This window comes from Agelaius tricolor, unplaced genomic scaffold, assembly GCF_023055355.1.
Source record: "Agelaius tricolor isolate 1412-34295 unplaced genomic scaffold, bAgeTri1.0.p SCAF_13, whole genome shotgun sequence".
In the NCBI taxonomy this organism is placed as follows: Eukaryota; Metazoa; Chordata; class Aves; order Passeriformes; family Icteridae; genus Agelaius; species Agelaius tricolor.
Genome location: NW_027269273.1, coordinates 3,122,292 through 3,142,475, shown reverse-complemented (window position 1 = coordinate 3,142,475; position 20,184 = coordinate 3,122,292). Strand labels below are relative to the sequence as shown.

Below are 20,184 nucleotides of genomic sequence, written 5' to 3'. Positions count from 1 at the left end.
ATTCTCTCTCCTTGAGCTTATCAATATTTTAATGTTTTGATGTGCTACCTCCCAAACACATTATCAGAAAACATTTTCCTGGAAAAACAACACCGACTCAGTGACTTTCATACCTAACATGATCTTTTTTTTTTTTTAAATCATTGTAAAAAATACAAGAGTTCCTGAGACAAATTATTGCAAAACCAGAGAAGAGCACTGAAAATGTTGAATCCACAGACTCTGGAATTCCATGGCAGTAAGAAAAGGAACCAGAGCAGCCAGTGGAGCACACTGACCAGTTGGGGGGCAGCCTCAGGTCGCTGATCTTGCGCAGATCATCCATGCAGTCCAGCATGGGGAAGATCTGCTTCGCATGCCTCAGGAAAAATGGGAACAGATCATCCACGTGACCTGGAAGGACAAATCCTTTTCAGAAAGTTTCTGTGCTTGTCTGAGTGTCTACCTTCATTAAAAACTTTGAAAAGTATTTTCTACCATTTCCACCCCACACTTATGTACTCCTTGCAATTCTGGCTCTCTACAAAATTCAATAATCACCTCAGGGGCAGAAAGGGAAACTAACACAAGTACATGGACTCATTTAGCAATGAATACCAACACAATAACATGAAAAAGTGCATCTCATTTCAGTATATTCATTCTGCTCAGCCTATTTGCCTACAGAACTTCTAAGTAAAAATGAGAAACTGTGGAAAAGCTGGATGAGAAACAGCTTTTCTGTCCTAAGAAGATTTTAGCCCCTTCTTCCCAAATCCAGGGAAGGGAAGGGAAGGGAAGGGAGAGGAGAGAGAGGAGAGAGAGGAGAGAGAGGAGAGAGAGGAGAGAGAGGAGAGAGAGGAGAGAGAGGAGAGAGAGGAGAGAGAGGAGAGAGAGGAGAGAGAGGAGAGAGAGGAGAGAGAGGAGAGAGAGGAGAGAGAGGAGAGAGAGGAGAGAGAGGAGAGAGAGGAGAGAGAGAGAGGAATCTTTTAAAGTGCTTTTAAGAATGAACAAACAGATTTGCAGCTTCTCCAAGCTACCAAAACTTAGAATGCTGTTCTAAACTCTAAAATCAACTCAGCACAGAAATCCAGGTTCATTCTTCTGAATGTTTGCACAGTAGATATGTGGGTGTTAAAGGTCTCATCTCAGGTCACACTCCTACTGTCCAGCTCTCTTAGAATTTCATAGAACTGTCCTGATCTAAAAAACTACTATCAAACATACACACACAAAAGGAAAAAGCAGTGGTTTGGAGTTTGTTGGAGTGTCTTCATTTTGTTTGGGATGATGTTTGATTTTGGGGGAGGTTAAATTGAGAATTATTCAATTAATAAAAATTATTGTGGAATTTTTTTAAAACTGTAGTATTTAATTATCATCTTTGGACAAGCAAAATTCAAATTTAAAAATGTCAGTATTTCTGTATATGAGTTATAGGGCATAATGCTCATCTATAACCAGATAAGGAGTAGAAATGAGAAAACCCTGTGGAATATTTTATGCACAAGAAATACAATGAGACAATTTCCTAAGATGGCCAACATTTCAAATCTACACAGTTACATTTTAAGACAAAACTAGCAGCCACTGCAACCTTTAAGATGCCATCATTAAATCCCAGAGTGTGCAGCTCAAACCCTGGACAAAAGCTGATTCTGGGGCTCCCAGCTGGCCTCACCTCTCAGTTCATCGCTGGTCCTGCCAACACAGGATGCACTAAGCAGGCAAAGACGCCTCTGTGGGTGCCACAGGGGACAGAGCACTGTCACAAAGCTGTCCCCAGAGCCACCAGCTGGGACAGGGCTCCCCAGGTGCCCCCTAGTGACTACTGCATTTCAGAGAGAGGAACAAACAGAGCAGCACTGCTTTCATTTCAGCCCTGAACAGATGCTGTACAACCACAGGCTGCTTCTTGCTATCACCTCCACATCTTTCACTTCCACTTCAGAAGATTTCATGACTGAACATTCCCTTGGATGGGCACAGATGTTTCTGACAGGGGAGCAGGGATTTTTAATCTCTCTGACAGAAGTGAATTAATTCTCAATCATATTGAATAATCATTCTCAGTAGGGGGTTCACATGTACATAAGTAAGTATATAGGACAAAACCAAGTAAAAATGACATTTTATTTTACAAGCATTCCAGATACTTGCCTGCACCACAGCATATATCATTGAGAATAATATGCAAATCAGCACTCACAGAACTGGATTCCATGATATATTTCCTAAAGCTTATAAATGCCTGGTGAAAGAGGCGAGCTAGGGAAAAAAAAAGAAGAAAGAAAAATAATAAAATTAATGTGGCCAGGATCAGAAAATTCTATTTGTAAACATCCAATAAAACACCAAAGTAGCTCATTAAAAAGCTTAATATAAGCTATTAAAAGTACCTTAATATAAGCTATTAAAAGTAAATATAAGGTTATTTGAACTAAGTTTTTCTCCCAAAAAACTCACTTCCTTATCAAACCAGGACACAGAGACAATGTAAAGAAGCAGTGCTGTGATAAAAAGATCACATCTAATACCATATTTGAAGTAAAAGAGATTTCACATTAAAGTAATATAAACTTAAAACATTTTCTTACCATCTAGTCCATTTTCAGCTCCTAGTCTTTGAATTTCTTTTCTTTTGTAGAACTTATTTAAGTTTTTTAGGACTTCACCTGTAGAAAAAGAATAACTTTTTTTTAGCTTCCTCAAAATTTAATCACATTCTCCTGACCCAAAGATCCTGGTTTATACTCTGGAGAAAGGCAATCTTTCCATGCTCAACAGACACAAATGAACTCCCCCTAAATCAAATAAAATCAAGGAGTGAGATTGGGGCTATTGTGGAGGGCAACCTTCAAATGCAGCAGAGTAAGAAGGTGGTGCCAGCCATGCCCCCTGGTACTTGATAGGAAACCATAAAGATGGGAATGTGCAGCTAACAAGTCATGGAACAAACTAATTAATGTTTTGGGGTGGGTTTTTGTTTGCTTTTCATCAGCACCCATCAGGAGGTTTTAATATGAACAGCAAATCTGCTTGAGCTACTTGGTGACAGCTTTTAATCAACATCCTGAGGTATGCTCTTCCCTCCACTCTGCTTCCAAGACAGACTCCTCAGAAGGATCAGGTGATCCAGACACAGTACCCTTTCTTGTCTCAGGTTAAATAAATGGAAGGAAGAAAAAAAAGAAAAAAAACCCCAGAGTTTCTTCAGATGTATAACAAATTACTCAGCTTTCTTTGAATAAAATCCTATAAACTTTTTAATAAACCCTTTTCCCTCTCTTAAAAGGCAAGTTTAGTGTTACAACAAAATTCTACTTACTCAAGCACACGCTGATTTTAGTTCATTAAATGTTAGTTAAATGACAGTACAAAAAGATGTGTCCCTTTTCCATCTACAGCAGATCAGAAATCCACAAAAAATCTAGGAAATTTCATGAACACCTATTCATGACCTTACATTATCCTTAAAACTCGAGTCTGTGACCCCTGCAATATAAAATGCTGGGAGTGACAAATGTAGCACAAGTCACTGCACACAACACTGTCAGGCTCTGCTCTCTGCAACTCACTCTGTAACTGCCTGACATGACATGGAAAGCTTCCCAGGAAATCAACTTTAAATTATTGGAAGATTGCCTCTCTAAAAAGCTGTGACAGAGACATTCCACTTGGCACAAGGAAAATCACCAGCTGACAAGAATATGACAAATTTAAATACACATCCCATGTGTTTTAATGGTTAACTCGCGTTCTGAAATGTTCCCAAAGGCAACAAAGAAGCAAGGGCACCAGCAGGATTACATTTCCTAGGAAGGCATCCACGCCCATGTTTCAGGGCCCTGAAATCCAAGACAGACTGAAAACAGTGCAGCACAAGCAAGCACAGGGCTCAATGCTCTTCAGAGCTTCCCCAAGAAGCTCGAGCAACTAACACATCATCAGCCCTGCAGCTCAGCTCACAGCCCACTGGCCTGACTACCAGATTAAAAGGTCAGTGCCAAACACGTTTCTATCCAAGGCCTGTGACATTGGGACCGCGCTGCCCAAGGTCAGGAGCCTCCCTGAGCACAGACACTTGTCTAACAATGAGGAAAATCTGAACAAAACAAAGCTGGCACTGCAGCCCGTGTGAGCTTATCCAACTGCACATGACACTCAGAGCATGTGTCCTGTCTCAATCACCACCCTTTTACCACCCACTCCTGCTTTGAGATTTCCCTTTGTTTACCTCTCATTCCAGAGCTGCGTTTTGGCTCTTATCCCTCAATTACTTGGACTTCTCAGCAGCATTTTTAAGGTTCTCTGTAAAAAGACAGCCCAACTGCAGTGAAGCTCAGAAAACATTCAGTTAGTCTCCAATGGATCAGACTCATTTCCATGTTTCAACCCTGTTTGCAGGAAGACTTTGGAGTCATTTCCCTGTACCTCTGATGCCAACAACCCACTGCAGTCAGGCTGTCTGTTACCACTGGGCCAGTGAAGTGCTTTATTCCACCATTCCTCCCCAAATCTTAGACTCCCATTGTCCACTCCATGCAACCTGGGCATCTACCAAGCCCTGACATTCAGTGACAACTGATACAGAAGATACACCCACCAAAATTGAAAGCATTCATCAGCAACTGAAAGCATTCATTCATCACAGGGATACACTTCCTATGAAGTTGTGGAAAACAGAAGCAGTGAATTAATTTCAGGTCTGTTATGAAGTTTTTACAAAACTGGCTTTACAAAAGTAAGCTTCTAAAAAGATCTTTAGTCTTCCTAGCAGTGTTTGACCAGCGTGAAAACTATAATCACTCTCACTTGAGCAAGTTAACAAGATGATTCACACTGCAGGTATGCTCACTAACAAAGTTTCTGCACAAGCTGCAACCAGAAAGCTCAAAAATACACATCTTTATTGAATCTAGTCAGTACTTAGCAGCAGAATCTGACAAACTATCTTCATTTAAAATATAAAAATAACCAGATGCATAATAATGTGTGTGGTCAGAACCTGAAGGGGGAAGCAGAGGAAGACTATTTATTTCATTTTTCAACATTCTCTAACATTACTGGATTTCAAAATACCAATACTTTTAAAATACATCATTGTTTTTTCAAGATATTGCTGACAGCAACAAAGAGAGCCAGATGAGCACCCCACAGGTCACCTGGCTGCTATTCCTTGCCTGTCTCACAGGGAAGAACATCAGGCTGTCTGAAGTAGTTAATTCCACATAATTTTAGCCAATCTGATCTCAACAACTTAGCAAAGACCAAACAGAATCTATACTTATTTTCCCAGAGCATTTTAGTTATAGCTTTGAAGAAATCCACCATAACTGCTCCTCTAATAAATGAGAGAACAGGCAATGGACAGGTAAGAAGCCATCATTCACCTTTATTGGCTCCTGAGGAATGCACTACTCATACCAAAGACAAGTTTGACAACGCAGATTTTCACATTACAGCTGTTCAGGATTCTTCATCCTGACTGGGAGTTTTTAGCTTTCAAGGCCAGATATTCTTCTCTCCACAGTTCTGAACTATTAAGATAATTTGCCCATCCTCCTGTACTGTGGAGTTAAGATAAATAATATGTCATTACAACACTTAATAATGAGAAAATATGAAAGATTTCCATTTGCACCCTTAATGCTTTCAGATGAGCAAACATCAAAAGAATCAAGACCTCATCTCTTGCTTACCAGTCTTTAAAGATCATGGAGTCATAAGATCACAGAACTGTCTGGGTTGGAAGGGACCTTAAAGACCATCTCACATTCCAGTCCCCTGCCATGGGCAGGGACACTCCCACTATCTCAGGCTGCTTCAAACCCCATCCAACAGCCAGGGATGGGGCAGCCACAGCTTCTCTGGGCACCCTGTGCCAGGGCCTCACCTCCCTCACAGGAAAGAATTCTTTCCTAATACCCAATCTAAACCTACCCTCTGTCCATTTGAAGCCATTTCCCCTTGCCCTATCACTTCTCCCACTTCTAATCTAGGCACACTCACAGACAATCTTTTCGGCCTGTAACATAAATATTTGTGGAAACTACGTCTTTAAAGTTCAGACACAGCTATGGTTCTGGAATGCACAAGACTGCAGTTTGGCTGCGGGACACGCCCCAAGCCAAGCACCTTTACCCTGACCGGCCAAACCAGGGGATGGAGGAAGGGCCAGCGGAGTTTCCTGCACACAGGGCACGCCAAGGGACCCTGGGCAATCACAGAACAGCCTGAGCTGGAAGGATCACCCTGCACAACACAGCTCCAGGAATCCCAGCACATGCAGAAGCCACCTCACCAACAGCCTTCATCCCACTGCATCTTCACGGGCCCAGTGAGCGACAGGTCAGACAAGCTGCAGGGAAGGGCTCCCTGCTCTTAAGGGAGAGGGCGTTTCTGAGCCAGGAAAGGACCCCAGAGCAGCAGGGCCCAGTTCCCTCAGCACGGTCACAGAATCAACTAAGCCGGAAAAGACCTCGCCAATCATCGAGTCCAACCTGTGACCAAACACCACCTTGTGTGCCACAGTCTGTCCTTAAACACCTCCAGAGATGGTGACTCCAGCCCTTTCCAATGTTTATTCACTTTTCCTGTGAAGAAATTCCTCCCACTGTCCAACCTAAGCCTCCCCTGGCACAGCTTGAGGCTGTTCCCTAGGAGCAGAGCCCGACCCCCTCCAGGCTCCTGGCAGGGAGCAGTAGACGGCGAGGTGTTCCTTGAGCCTCCTCTCCTCCTGGCGAGCCCCAGCAGCTCCCGCAGCCGCTCCTCATCCGATCTGTGCCCCAGCCCCGTTCTCCGGACGAGCTCGAGCTCCCGAACGTCCTTCCCGAGCCGAGCGGCCCAGAGCGCTCGAGGCGCGGCCTCAGCAGCCTCCAGCACCGGCGGGCAGAGGGCGGCCGAGGCCTCACGGTGCCCCGAGGCCGGAGCCCCGGGACCCCCGCCCCGTCGCCTCACGGTGCCGCCCGCACTCACCCTTGTCGAGGGGCCGCGTGAGCTCGGCGCCCACATCTTCTTCGGCCGCGCCGCCGAGGCCGGGTTTCAGCGGCACGGGCACGAAGAGCGAGGTGTCGAGGGGGCGGGAAGCGCCGCCGTCCCCGTTCGCTGAGGACGAGGCGGAGGAGGCGGCGGGGCGCGCGCGGGGAGCGGAGCCGCCGCCATGGCGGAGCGCGAGCGCCGCGCGCGCCGGGAGCCGCCGCAGCAGCGGCCACGCGCAGCGACTCATCCGCGGACAAGGGCGGCGGCGCGCGGCCAAGGCGTCATCGGCGCGCGCCCGCCCCGCCCACCCGCGCGTGCGCGGCACCGCCCCCACCACCACCACCCCCCCCCTCACCCTGAGGGAGCCCTGAGGAAGCGCAGCGCCCCTCACACACAGACCAGGCGCGTTTAGTGAGAATACAGCTGGTTTAATAATTCAAATAGCAGCTCAGGATGCCTTCCCCCCGCTCGTTACACATGGGTGCGCAATCTGAGGCTGGGTAAGTACAATCAGGTTTTTCAAAATCATCGTTCCCAGGTTTACATGCAAGTGACCATGAAAATATTTGGTTGGTTTGGTTTTTTTTTTTAACTTTATTCTTTTAAGTTTCTGAACAGGCACTTACATGAGGGAGTTGGATTTGCTCTCAGCCGAAGATATCCGCGATAGGAGTATCCTAGCATAAAGTACACAGAGTCTCTGCTTTATCAAAGTGCCGCAGTAATAAAACAGTTCTTACAGAAATGTAATTTGATTATTTACTTACTCATAAAGTAAGGTTACCAATGACACTTGCACCGGAGCTGAGAAGCCTTGGTTTAAAGGCCAAGACAACTACGAGTGCAAGTTGCCTTCCTCACAGCAGGCTTCCATTAGTGCCAAGCCACAGGTGTGACACAGAGCCACGCTCCGTGTGAACACACCAACACTTCACTCCTTTAAGCTACTTCTTCAAACACTACATGCCTACGAGATGATGATAAAGACAAACAATCTGCTGGGCCAGACAAGCTTCTAAGTTTTAAGGCTTGCCTGGCTTTGAATACCTTTGCAGAAGCCCACAAGGATGTCCTTTGGGGACATTTGCCTCTCCTGTCAGGACAGTTTTAGACATTGACTGTGAACACAATGGAATCATGAAGCCAGGAGGAAACACAGTTTCACATATTTGCAAAATAATCGATGTTACCAGCATTTACTTCATCAATAAGATAACTATGTTCAAATACTTTACCCGCTCACCACCTGAGGGTGAACTCATGACATCCCTACAGTCACTAATTACTGGGTAATGAGCCCTCAAAAGTCAGGAGCAACTGGTGTGAAAGACTTAGAGAGGTTTGACAGAGAACTGGGGCAGAGAGGGCAAAGATGCTTCCCAATATTCTTTGTTACTGCCAGATGCAGAGCCTCTTAGACCTGCTGCTCTGAGGGCTCCAACCATAGTGCACGTACATGCAGCTTCAGTTAAACCCTGTCTAATGTAGTAATCAGGAGATTTTAGGACAAATGCACCATAAACCTTGATTTTTAGTGTGATTTAGTCATTGTGTCTTAATGCAGTTTCAAAACAAAACAAAGCAAATAAAGCAACATTGGAAACAAACATGCAATAAACAACATGAGAGACAGGAAATGCTTTAGTCTACACTGTAGAGGTGAGCAGCAAAAATCAAATACACCAGCCTACCATGCATGGAAATAACTAGACTTAAGCTTTTGCATACCCAAGTGCATACAACATTATCAAATAAAAGTAAATGTGCAGTATAAAATAGTAGCTTAAGAAAGTTCCAGTGTTTGAGAAAGCACTTTATTTTAAATGTATATACATACTTGAATGTTTAACTGAAGAACGCTTTAGTAGCATGGTAAACGCAGCACTGCAAGATGAAGGAAGACAGTTGTAATGGGAATTCTGGCCTTCTTTTCCCACAGGCTGCTGCCATCTTTAACCTGCTGAAGCACTGCAAAGTTTTTCACCTTAGACCAGTTCACATTTCGGGTTGCTCAGCAGATGCTTGTGACTCTGGAGATTCAAATCGCTGGTGGAAGTTTGTCCGTTGTTTCCTCAGCTTCTCAGGAGCTTTTCTCCATAAAATTATTTCCTATTTGAGGAAGAAAACCCTCTTGAAGCCAACAGTTACCATTAAGGCAAGAGCATCAAGTTCCTGATAAACTAAAACTTTTGGGAAAATAAAAAAGATAACCAAACACAAGAGCCCACAAAAAATGCACCCCACTACTTATCAGTGCAGTTCATGTCAAAGTAACAGAAAGACACCACCATTAAATTTACATAGTTACTGCTTCAATACTTGCAATCTTGAGCAGTTGCCCCTTCCTTAACTACCCTACCCTCAATTTTAAAAGTATTAAAGAGTTCAAGAAATTTTTATTCCTCCATTTCTCAAAATTGAAAGCCTAACCATAGCCACTGTATGCTCCAGCTCCCTCTTGTTTTCCATGTTTAATTATGCTGTCATGTCTCTGTTGTAGTAGGAAGATTTTGATCTAATCCACACAGCTTCTTCCAGTGACCCTTTTGGCTGCCCCTTTCCTCAGCACCACCTCATCTTCTCTAACATTTTCAGGAAAATTTCCTTATTAACACTTTGCAGTTTTGACCCCAGGCTGGTGCAGGAGGGGAGTTTTCTCTGCAGGAGTTTCAGGAAGCAAACAAATGCACCAGTAGCTCATTTTACCCACCAGAGTTTTGTCTGGGTATGCCCAAAGCAGGTTCTATGGTACTGAGCACCCTGTCCTTGCTGGAATAGCATCCAGCATCCCCCTTGGCTCCTTTTCTGCAAGCTCCCATCACCTACAGAGCTGTGGGCACACTTGCCAGCACAAATGCCTATGCCATACATGAAGCACAGGTGAAGGTTCAAAGCAGCATTAAAACAGCCCAGGTAATTCTGCAGCAGGCTGCCATGGAGCATACCTGCTGCTTGAAGTATCTTCTGTCCTCTTCATCCACAAGCACCAGATTTAAGAAGTACCTCACTGAAAATTTTTTGTTCACATCCCTCATTGTTGGAGTTGGGTCATAGCCTGCTAAGAACAATCTGATAGGAATCGATTCACCTGCAAAAAACCAGAGAGCTTAAATTAGTTCCTTCCAAATGGAATAATTCATACAGAAGACATGCAAAATAAAAGCAGTTTCCCAAGCACTGTCTGTGCTGCTCCTTGGTTAAAAAAACCCAAACAAAACAAAAAAACCAAACGTGCACAAGACAAAAAAATACCCACCAAAAAAATCAGAAAGCACAGAAGCAAGTATGAAATGAAAAGTGAGAACCCTTTCTCAGTGCAAGCAGGAAAGCCACAAGGATCAGTGTTTTGAACTCTAGAGCTGGTCTACACCATGGAGTCAGGTCTGATGAAAGAATCAGTCATAGAATTTCCATGGTAAATAAGGGTTAAAGTTACTAGGATCCCAAGGCAATGCCCTAAGTCCATCGAAATGTCTTCTCCAAATAGAAAATGCATCATCATTTCAGCAACCTAAGGAGAAACCTAACTAAAGAAACCTGTGGTTTCTTTAGTTAAAAACTTGTGTAAGTCCTCTCTTCTGTCCCAGATATTTTAAATAGGATTTAAATGAAATTAAATTTAAATTAAATAGATCTTTTAAATAGGCTTTTAGCACTAAATGCTCTCCCTTGAAAACAATCACAGTTATTTACCTTTAACTGGTGCCCCATCCATTATTTCATATTTTGCAATGGTTTCTGTCTCTGTTGTGGTACTGGGTCCTGGTGAAACAAGTTTTCTCTGTGAGAACACACACTTCAGTTTTAAACATTTACAAACTTTTATAGCAACAACTTCCATTCTGCAGCTTTTAAATTAACACAGCAGTGCCTTTTTGCCTTTGATTTGCATGTAAGTCAGCCCTGGCTGAAGCAAGCAAAACCCTCTCCAGGCAGGACATCTCTTTCTTGCTCTCCCCCCACCACAATGACACAGCAGAGGAAGGCACCAGAGCTTCAAGGAGCCCTGGATATGCAAACTTTAAATAAGGGACAAGCAAGAGGGTCTGGGATCCTAAAACTGCTCTGCTTGGTGGGCAGGGCAAGCCCAGCAACTGGTACTGCTAGGCCATGTCAAACTAGAACATGAAGGCTTATCAGCCAGCTCAAGAGCCAGAAATAAAGTGGAGATTCTGCCCTTCCTCTAGTGGAAGCTTTCTCATTCTCCACAGAAGAAGCTCCCAAGAACCCCAGCTACAGGGGGATGAAGTTGTGAGCCACAGCCTCTCCCATCCTTGTGCCAGTGTGTACAAAGCCAGTCTGCAATAACCAAGCTGCTTCTGCTTCAAAGCCACTTGATATTTCCATCCTATCCATTGCTTTGGATGACAGAAAATGACACATTGCTAGAACATGACTGATTCCTGCTGCTGTTTACCAACCCCCTTAACCAGTTAATACCTGTAGAGGCAAGGGGGTCTCCAGGATGCATTTTACACCGCCTCCCTCACTCTTATCTATTAAGGCTGATTAAGCTACTGTGCATTTGTGCCCAAGTTCCATTTACAAGGGTTCACATTTGTGAAGAGTCACAAGAGTCACAACCCCAGAACAATTAAAAAGACTGGCAGTGTTGACTATGAAGTATTATTGCCAAAGCACAAAATGCCAATGGTAGTCAAACAGCAGTGAGAAAGAAGCTGGTGGAGCACTGGTGCAGCCAGCACTGCAACCACTGACTTCAGTCTCCAGGTCTGCATGAGGCCCTACTGGCACACAAGCTACCATTTCATTTGGACTTTGTTTCTCTTACCAATTCCAGTAATCTCCTTTTTGATCAGCTGCAACTCCATGTGCTGAATTTTTATTCTCACTAAGAGGAAATAAATTTTTCCAACAATCACATCCTTTAAGTGATACCTTTAAGAGAACAAAAGGGGGAGTTTTGTTAAAGAATAAACACAAGTTTTGCACCTTCTTGAAAACAAGTCACACAGGCAGTTATCTGTCTGGAAACTACTTGGAGCTCACTTCCCCAGTGAACTAAGCACTTCAGCCAGACCAGAGCAACTACAATATTTCCATCATTCCATCAGCATCAGTAAAGGAAGTACTATCAGTCATACTGAAAAGGTGCAAATGCAAAAATTAAGTCTTAAATTTGCTAGTGACTTTTCTGTTAGTAGTGAAGACAGAACAGCCAACTGTATCTCAAAAAATAATTGTGTAATTAGTGTTTAATTTGTGTAAATAGTACTTTACATTTTAAGTCTCCAGAAGGTGAAGTTAGTCACCATATATTACATACTGGACCCTTTTACACCAAGTTATTTACTTAAAAGCATTTTGCTCTGACACTTACTTTGACTTATTGTATTCAAACTCTATATGGAGACAGTCCTCAATGCCTACTTCCATTTTGATGGAGTTGTTCACATCTGGATATGTAGCAAGCTGGTGAACAATCAGGTCATATTCTTTCACCAAGTCTGACAGCCGTCTCACTATTGTCACTTTTAGAAAATACCTAGGAAGAAAGCCACTGCATTAGCCAGAATTATTCAGGTTTCCTAAGTAAGAGCCCTCACGTTCTGAAGTACAGCTGTTCTTTGAAAGACCAAAGAAATCTGTAAAATCTGTAAAATCTGTGTACAATCTGTAAGAAAGAGTAAGACACCAAAATATAAGACACAACACATGTGGGAGTGTTTCCCTCAGTTGTGGGTATGGGTTTGTCTTTTAAAGGGCAGACATGGACTGCCTTCACTTGGTTGAACTGGAGGAATTTTATTTATGCAAACAGCACTGAGCAATTCCAAATCCTGTAGAAGAGACCACATTGTGTTCAAATCTCCACAACTCCAATCAAGGCACACTAGCTACTGGCTTTTACATGTTCTATGTAATAACTAAAAGGAGGAAGAGGGGGCAGCATAATTGCTAAATTATGAATTTTCTGCAGGGGAGGAGAGGAAGAAAAAGCTTTATCAGTTACAAACCTCAGTCTGACGTTGGCACCAATGTAGGATTCATATGGCTTTTCAACCTGCATGAATTCAAAGTCATAGTTTCTGCTTTGGGTCAGTTCTCCAGGTAAGGCCAGTTCTTTCACTAAGTTTACAAATTCATGGGTATTGCTTTTGTCATTGAAGAGTTCTAAAGTTAGAAAGTTAAAGGAAAATATGTTTCAGTGTTTATTTTTAGCAAAGAAAATTGCCTCTAATTTGGCAGCAGCAGGTGGGAGAGTATAAGAGAAGCAATTAACTTAAAATACACATATTTGACCAAATGTTTTATTCAGATTTTCGAATTACCTTCAGTTCTAGCAACCTACAGTTAGCATCCCTAAAGAACTAAGTGGAATGAAGAGAACACATTGAGAGCTTCACTAGCATGCCATTGTTTGTTAATGACAGTTTAGCTAGCTTTAATAAGTACTTCTTGCATTGCATGCTCTGGAATTAGCATTGCCTGGTTTTCCAGCATTTACTGCTGCAGGGACAAAACCTAAGCAGTGTCAGGGCTGCCTTATAGAGGACAGGCCAGTGAGCCTAATCTGGTCTGCAGATTAACAACATCTAGCAAATAATTGATTATTACTACCAGTGTACAGTAAATGGCTTATTATGACCCCTGGTCTAAGTCAGTCACTTGGAAACAAAGGCAGCTGCACAGCCACAGCATCTCCTGTCCCCAGAGTGGTGTCAGTGATTCATTCCTAGACATGTGTCATGCAATTCTCCCCAAAAATCACCCTAAAATCAAAACCCAAACACTTCAGTATCTAAAAATAACCTTCTCTGCCATTCAAAACTGAACATCAGCATTGGTAGCTTTTCAGAAAAGAATAAATGAACTAAACCAACTCCACAATTTATCACTGCCAATGTGGTAGAAACTGACACTAACTAGTAACTCCTCTTTTTTAATATGACCACAAATGGTCTATAAACATTTGCTTTGCTGGGACAAGCATTTCTCTAATGCATAGTTTATCTAATGCTGCATATCAAATACTTTTTGTGCCACTCAGTCAGAAAAGCTGTACCCTGCAGAGCTGGTTTAAAATACAGCTTTGATATGGAGTTAGTCTGCAAACAGTGCAAAGAGATCACACTACTGGAACATTTTCTGCATTTCTACACTAACACTTGGAAGGGTGCAAGAAAACATGGACAAGTACAAAGAGCAGTAGTTTAAACCACATCTGCATAACTCTGTGCACTTCCAAATGTAGAATAACAGAAAGTGCCAGAAATGCATGAATTTCAAGAAACACTACATCAAAATAAATTCACCTAGAGAATAAAATGTCTAAATCAAGATGAAAATCAATCTGTACAGCTGTTAGAAGACAACAAACTAAATGAAGGTGACATACCTGAGCTCTTTTTTTTCCTCTGTCTATATGCCTCACTCTCATCACAGTGCTGCTTTATTCTCAAAGTTTAATTTTACAACCTTACTGATCAAAACCTCCAAGGTGGTTTTGATAAAGCAGCAGGTGCCAGGTCTCAGTCATATCTGCTACACAACACTTCAGACACAGAACACTGGAGCCTACTGAGTGATGAGAAATAGGGAATTTGTGAAATTCCATTTAAAGTCAGTTGTATGAGGCTGAAACTTGAGCAATTACTTCCAAGGGGAACAACAATGCAAAGAGCTCTCTGAGAGGGAAGGAACTTTAGCATCAGCCCAAGAGTGCAGAGAGATTTCCTGGACTGGTAGGAAGTTAGATATAATAAAGATTCCTCATAGTTCAACTCTAAGCAGACTTTGGTAGTTATCATGAATTTACATTTTTAATACATTTTATAAAACCAACAACCATAAAATTTTAAAAAGTATTTTGCTATAGACTGCCTCTTAATTTCTTTTCTATGCCTCTTTTCTTTCAGAGAAGACCACAAGTTTAGTTTTCCTCAATCTCTAGTGGTTCTTAATCCAACTTTTAGCTAGTCTTAGACAGACTGAATACTCACCAAGCCAATTCTCCCTCCCACACACATATATTTCTCCCAATGACTTTCTGAGCAGCACAAATTAGTACATCATTGCTTTAAAGTAAGGAAAACAACTTTCCTCTGGCCCCTATCAGCCACTGATCAGAACAGGTTGCATTGTCTGAGCCAAACTGCTGATAGTCACAATGCCAAGTTTCAATAAAGCACCTAAAATCCCCTTTATAGGTTAAACTCACCAATTTGTCCTACAAATTCAATTCTAATTCCTTGGTGCTCTAGTCTCTTCCCATGTTTAAGGGAGACGTTCACCTACCAAGGGAAAAAAAAACCAAAAAAACAAACACAAGTTAAATTTTGTCAGCATTTTCACTCTAACACAATCTCAGTAAAAAGGAAAACATATCCAAGAAAAAGGAAACCAAGATCTCAAGAACTTAAAGGCAGCCAAATCAAACAGCTGATCATGAAATTAAGCATTTCCAAGGCACCACTAAAACGTTCAAGAAAAATCTAATCATCCACAAGACTGAATTTTATAACTAAAATTGGAACTTTCAAGTCCCAAAATTAAGTATCCAAGCCAGAGCTCAAGCAGAGCCAGTCGTGATGCTTCAAAGCATCTTCTGACAGTCACATCTGCAAGTTCAAAAATGAAATGCCTTGAGAGTGATTCCTTTCAAGTCATGTGAGCTTCAGTCCCTTCTCTGGCAGACAGCTAAATACTGGTGTAGGCTAAGTCAATGAAAAAGAACAGATAATGAAACCTACTGGGAAGACTTGCATTTGTGACTCTGATTCTCAAAATCAGACAAGAAAGGATTCCACAAGTTTACACTGCATTGAGACATGTAAATATTAAGTATATAGAATGTTTTCTTATAAGGCAGTGATGACCAGAGAAATTCCTGTCCAAAAATTCAGTACATTGCCACTATCTGAGTTGGAAGTAAATCACTTGTTCCAAAGATGGAACAATCCATCTTTGTGGTGAAAACAAGGATGGGGTAGAGAGAAGCTGCCCAAAAAATTTCAGGTCTCCCAGACCTCCTTGTGCCACTGTGCCTGTGTTAGCCAAAACTCATCAGGCACTGAGTAAGCAGTGCTCCAGCAGGGCATCATAAGCTGCTCCCTCAGTTTCTTGGTTTCAGGCTCATCTTGTGGCCCTTCACATCCCTGCAAGGATCCTTCTAGAGCAGCAAGATCTCTGTGCAGAAAGGCATGGCCAGAGCAGGGAGATGCCCAGTGCTATAGGTCAGCCAAGATCAAAGCAGGCATTCAGAAGTCAATCTCAGAACCCAACTCTTCTGAAGGAAGAGTGAATCATAACAGAAATACTCAGAGTGAGAATGGCTCCAGTGAAACAGAATGGTGGCAAAGAGTGCCTGGGTGCAACACTGAATGCAGGGAAACCCCTCTGGCAATCTCAACTTCATTGTCTTTTCTCCCAGTAAGTACAACTCTTGTTGACTCAGCAGTCAGCTGAACTTCATATGTTGCTCCTCTGTTGCAATCCAGAAATCACTTCAGGACATGGAGAGCAGGGCTTATCTTCAGGGTATGCAAATTTTTGACTGTGCCAGCCAGAAATTACTGTTACCTGTATTGGATTGTGGATTTGGAGTTCACAGGGAAGGGGAAGCAGGGGGATCCAGTTTGAAAGAGTCTTCTCATCAGAAGCAACAGTAGGATTGCACATCATTGCACAAAAAGCTTATTCATAAATATCAGATGACCAGAAATAAATAGTTACCATTCAAAAATGTTGACTTCTATCAGCTGCCTGAATGACTGGGGTTAAAAAAAACCATACATAACAAGAGTTTCCTCTTTGAATAACAACACAAGCTGAAAATGCAGCTCTTGCAGCAGTTTTTCATTTACCTTCCAATATGCATTTGCATGCCAGAATCAGAACAGTAATTAAAAGTCACTTTTAAATAAAAATGTACCTTTCCTGAAACAGATTCTCCATCGTAGAAGAGAAAATGCTTTTCCACTTTACCATCTTCTGTTTTGATTTCTGCAGGTTTCCGTGTTTCAGCATCATTAAGTACAACATCAATCTCACAAACAGGAACGAAAAGGTTTCCAAGAAAACTCTGGAACAACAAGAACTGGATAAATTACTACACACTGGACACTCCATTTTAAATGTGGTGTTTAGTTGTAGAAGTACACTATATGCTGTGGAAAACACATCTGTGCTTCCACCAAGTTCCATAGGCATTATGTATCAGAGACTCAAGGAACAGTGGTGACAAAGGACAGCTGTTCATCCAGCAAATAACTGAAATCAGGTCAGTAACAAGCACTGACAGCTCTTACTGAATATCACATTTATAAAATGTACTCAGCGTAATTACCATTGCTACTGCTAAAAAACCCAAACACTAGAGCAAAGTGGAATGGAAAGAAACAATAACATGGGATAAAATGCAAAGCCCAAAGCATCCCCCTGGCTGCAGAAAGGAACTGAGATTTATTTGCTGCCTCTGCCTACACAGCACAGCTGTCCTAGCAGACAGCACCAGCAGCTCTTCAGGCAGTTCTCAGCTGCACAAGGCTGCCATCCCAGAGAGGGGTGTCACAGGTGTGTGACACTGTGACACTGCTCCAGACACAGTGTCACCTTCCCTCAGCATTCTCTGGGCTCCAACTTTTGACCGGCACCAAACACAAGAGCTCCTCCTTTGATCTGACACAAACACCTCTTCCAAGGAGCTCAAAACATGCAGCTCTTGGTGCTCTATGGGAAACTCAACAAGATTAGCACAGAAGCCAACATTTTCCTCCCAAGATTTGGGCATTAATCTGCTTTGATGTACTAAAGCAGACAACACTTCACTAATTCAGGGTGATTTTTCTGGGTTTTCTTGAGAAATTACACTGTGTTCTCCATGAGAACATCTGCTTCAACCAGATGAATTTGGTGTACATGAAACTGTCCTGGTTTCAGCTAGAGTTAACTTTTTCTAGATAGAAGTTCTTCTAGAGTTAATTTCTTCTCAGTAGCTGGTACAGCACTGTTTTTTGGATTCAGTCTGAGAATAACATTGATAACACACTGAGGTTTTAGCTGTTGCTAAGTTGGGTTCATTCTAAGTCAAGGACTTTTTTTGTGCTTCATTCCCTGCCAGTGGGGAGATACACCAAAGAGCTGGGAGGGAGCATGGCCAAGACAGGTGACCCAAAGCAGCCAAAGGGATATTCCCCACCTCAGAATGTGCAGCCCAGTGTATAAACTGGGGAGTTACCCACAGGGGGCTGACATCAGCCTGCAGGTGGTGAGCAACTCTATTGTGCATCACTCGTTCATGTTTCCTTTTCATTATTGTTATTATTTACCATTATTATATTTTACTTTGCTTCAATTATTAAACTCTTATCTCCACCTGCAAGTTGTACTTTTGCTTCTCCTCCCCATCCCACCAGGGTGGGGAGAGAAGCAAGTGGCTGTGGTGGTGTTTTCTTGTCAGCTGGAGTTAAACAACACAATCACTGCCACTTCATCAATTTAACATTAAAAAAAAAAAGGAGTGAGAACTCTTTCCAAGACACTCTGGGGACCTGAAGTTTGAAATGCAGAGCCTAGGGGAAGATTTGATCAGAATGCTACTGGCTTAGCAGTAGGAACACTGAGCGACTTCATGCTCACCCTCCTAGAGAAGAGAGCACCCATAGCAATCTGGAGCTATAGAACAGTGGTTCACACAAGACTAAACTGACTTTGTATGTGCTCAGCAATCAGCCCCACAAAGGAGTGTGTGACTCCAACAGAACCCTGTTGTACCTACTACACGTTCTGAGGTGAAAGCAGCAGCAGATGACCAACAAGGCCAGCAGACAGAAGACCAAAATGTATTCCAAGTCTCTGCCAAGCACAGATTTGTACAGACTGCTGAAAAATTCTTTTTGCTGTTTTGTTTCACAAACAGTGCATGCTAGAACCATTACTGATTCTTGGCTTCTGAGGAAGAGCAAGAGAAAAGAAGAAAGTTTCAACAAGAATTCCAAATTGTAGACTGTTTTAAACACAAGATACTTTTGAGCATGGCCACATTTTTTCCTTGAAACTGTACTTGTTTTCCAGATTAGTCTTATACTCCCCTCTAACTAAAGAAGAGAGCACTTTACCTTTAAGCAAACTATACAGGATGCTCTCACAGTACCTTCTGAATTACAAGCAGACCATTTAAATGGTCAGCCAGACCAAACATTGGAAACACGTCACTTCTCAGGAGACTGCACGTAAGTATTTCAACTGCACTCCTCCGAGATTAGCTATGATCTCCTCCAGAGAGAATAAGAACACATGAAATAAAGAAGTCAGCAGCAGGCATCTCCTCCAGCTGCTATCGAAGATACTGCTGCGGGGAAACTATGCAAAACAAGAAGTATTTTAGATAGCTATCACAGGGCTTATTATGTTACAGTTTAAGAGAATGCAGACAGAGAACTGGGGTTTCCAGAAACTGGCCCAATGCCAGGCAACGCTCCTGGTTTTGTGCAAAAAACAGACGCTGGAGATTCTGCCACATCAGGACCAAAAGCAAGCTGCGTTCAGCCCTCAAGTGCGAGAGCTGCACTGAAGGACTTGTGGGAATGCCGGGGGCTGACAGAGGCTACAGAAACCCCAGCCTCACACGGAGCCCCGAGCAGCTCCTGCACGTGTGAAGGAACCCGAACACCCCAGAACACAAAGCCATCGATCCAGAGACTCTTCACACCACGTATTTTTTAACCGCTTCATGGGAGCGCCCGGAGCGCTTGGCCCAGGCTGCGGGCACGGTTTCCCAGAGGCTGTGCTCGGTTCGGAGCGGAGCCCGCGGCTGGCAGCGCTGCCTCACGGCACTGCCGGAAGATCCCGATAACCCCAGGGCGGCCCGGCCGCTCTCCCCGACGGCAGCTCCGCGGGGCACACGGAACCCGAGCTTCACCGCCAAACCCCGCCCTACCGAGGTCATGCGGGCACTTTTTATCCGCAAATAAAATTAATAATCCCTTAAATCCTTAGTTCTGGAAGGAAGGAGGGGGAGAGGAGGCACCGCCCTGCCCAGGCCGCCGCCGCCGCCGCCTCAGGCGATGGCGGATCGGCGCTGCCCCCCCCGCCCCGCACTCGCCATGGTACGCGCCCGCTCCGCGCCCCCCTGCACTCCCCTCATAACCGCCACTACCGCGCCCCCCCACCGCACTCACCATGGTACGCGCCCCCTCCGCGGCCCGAGACCGGCCCCGCGCGCACAGCACCAGCCGCCCCCGGCCGCGCGCCCCTGCTCAT

The 20,184-nt window shown here is 43.5% G+C and overlaps 2 protein-coding genes across 4 annotated transcripts in view; both read right to left on the bottom strand.

The window, feature by feature from the left end:
* SUPV3L1 (Suv3 like RNA helicase) overlaps positions 1-8,932 on the bottom strand; it is a 20,433-nt gene extending 11,501 nt beyond the window's left edge. The window contains exons 1-4 of one of the 3 annotated variants that reach the window (XM_071438425.1): positions 8,798-8,932; positions 2,577-2,654; positions 2,140-2,247; positions 279-393 (exon numbers count right to left, since the gene is read on the bottom strand). In XM_071438425.1, coding sequence (XP_071294526.1) covers positions 279-393; positions 2,140-2,247; positions 2,577-2,654; positions 8,798-8,831 — 335 coding nt within the window. In that variant the 5' untranslated portion in view covers positions 8,832-8,932. Of the gene's footprint in view, positions 1-278; positions 394-2,139; positions 2,248-2,576; positions 2,655-6,957; positions 7,237-8,797 lie in introns of those variants that run through there. The other 2 variants (XM_071438424.1, XM_071438426.1) reach the window with 2 other exon arrangements.
* Positions 7,368-20,184, bottom strand: VPS26A (VPS26 retromer complex component A). The gene is given in 10 exon segments (XM_071438428.1): positions 7,368-9,069; positions 9,906-10,048; positions 10,654-10,722; positions 11,753-11,859; positions 12,302-12,466; positions 12,939-13,095; positions 15,143-15,215; positions 16,856-17,005; positions 20,103-20,132; positions 20,134-20,184. Coding segments are annotated over 10 exon segments (1,059 nt in total). The 3' UTR covers positions 7,368-8,955.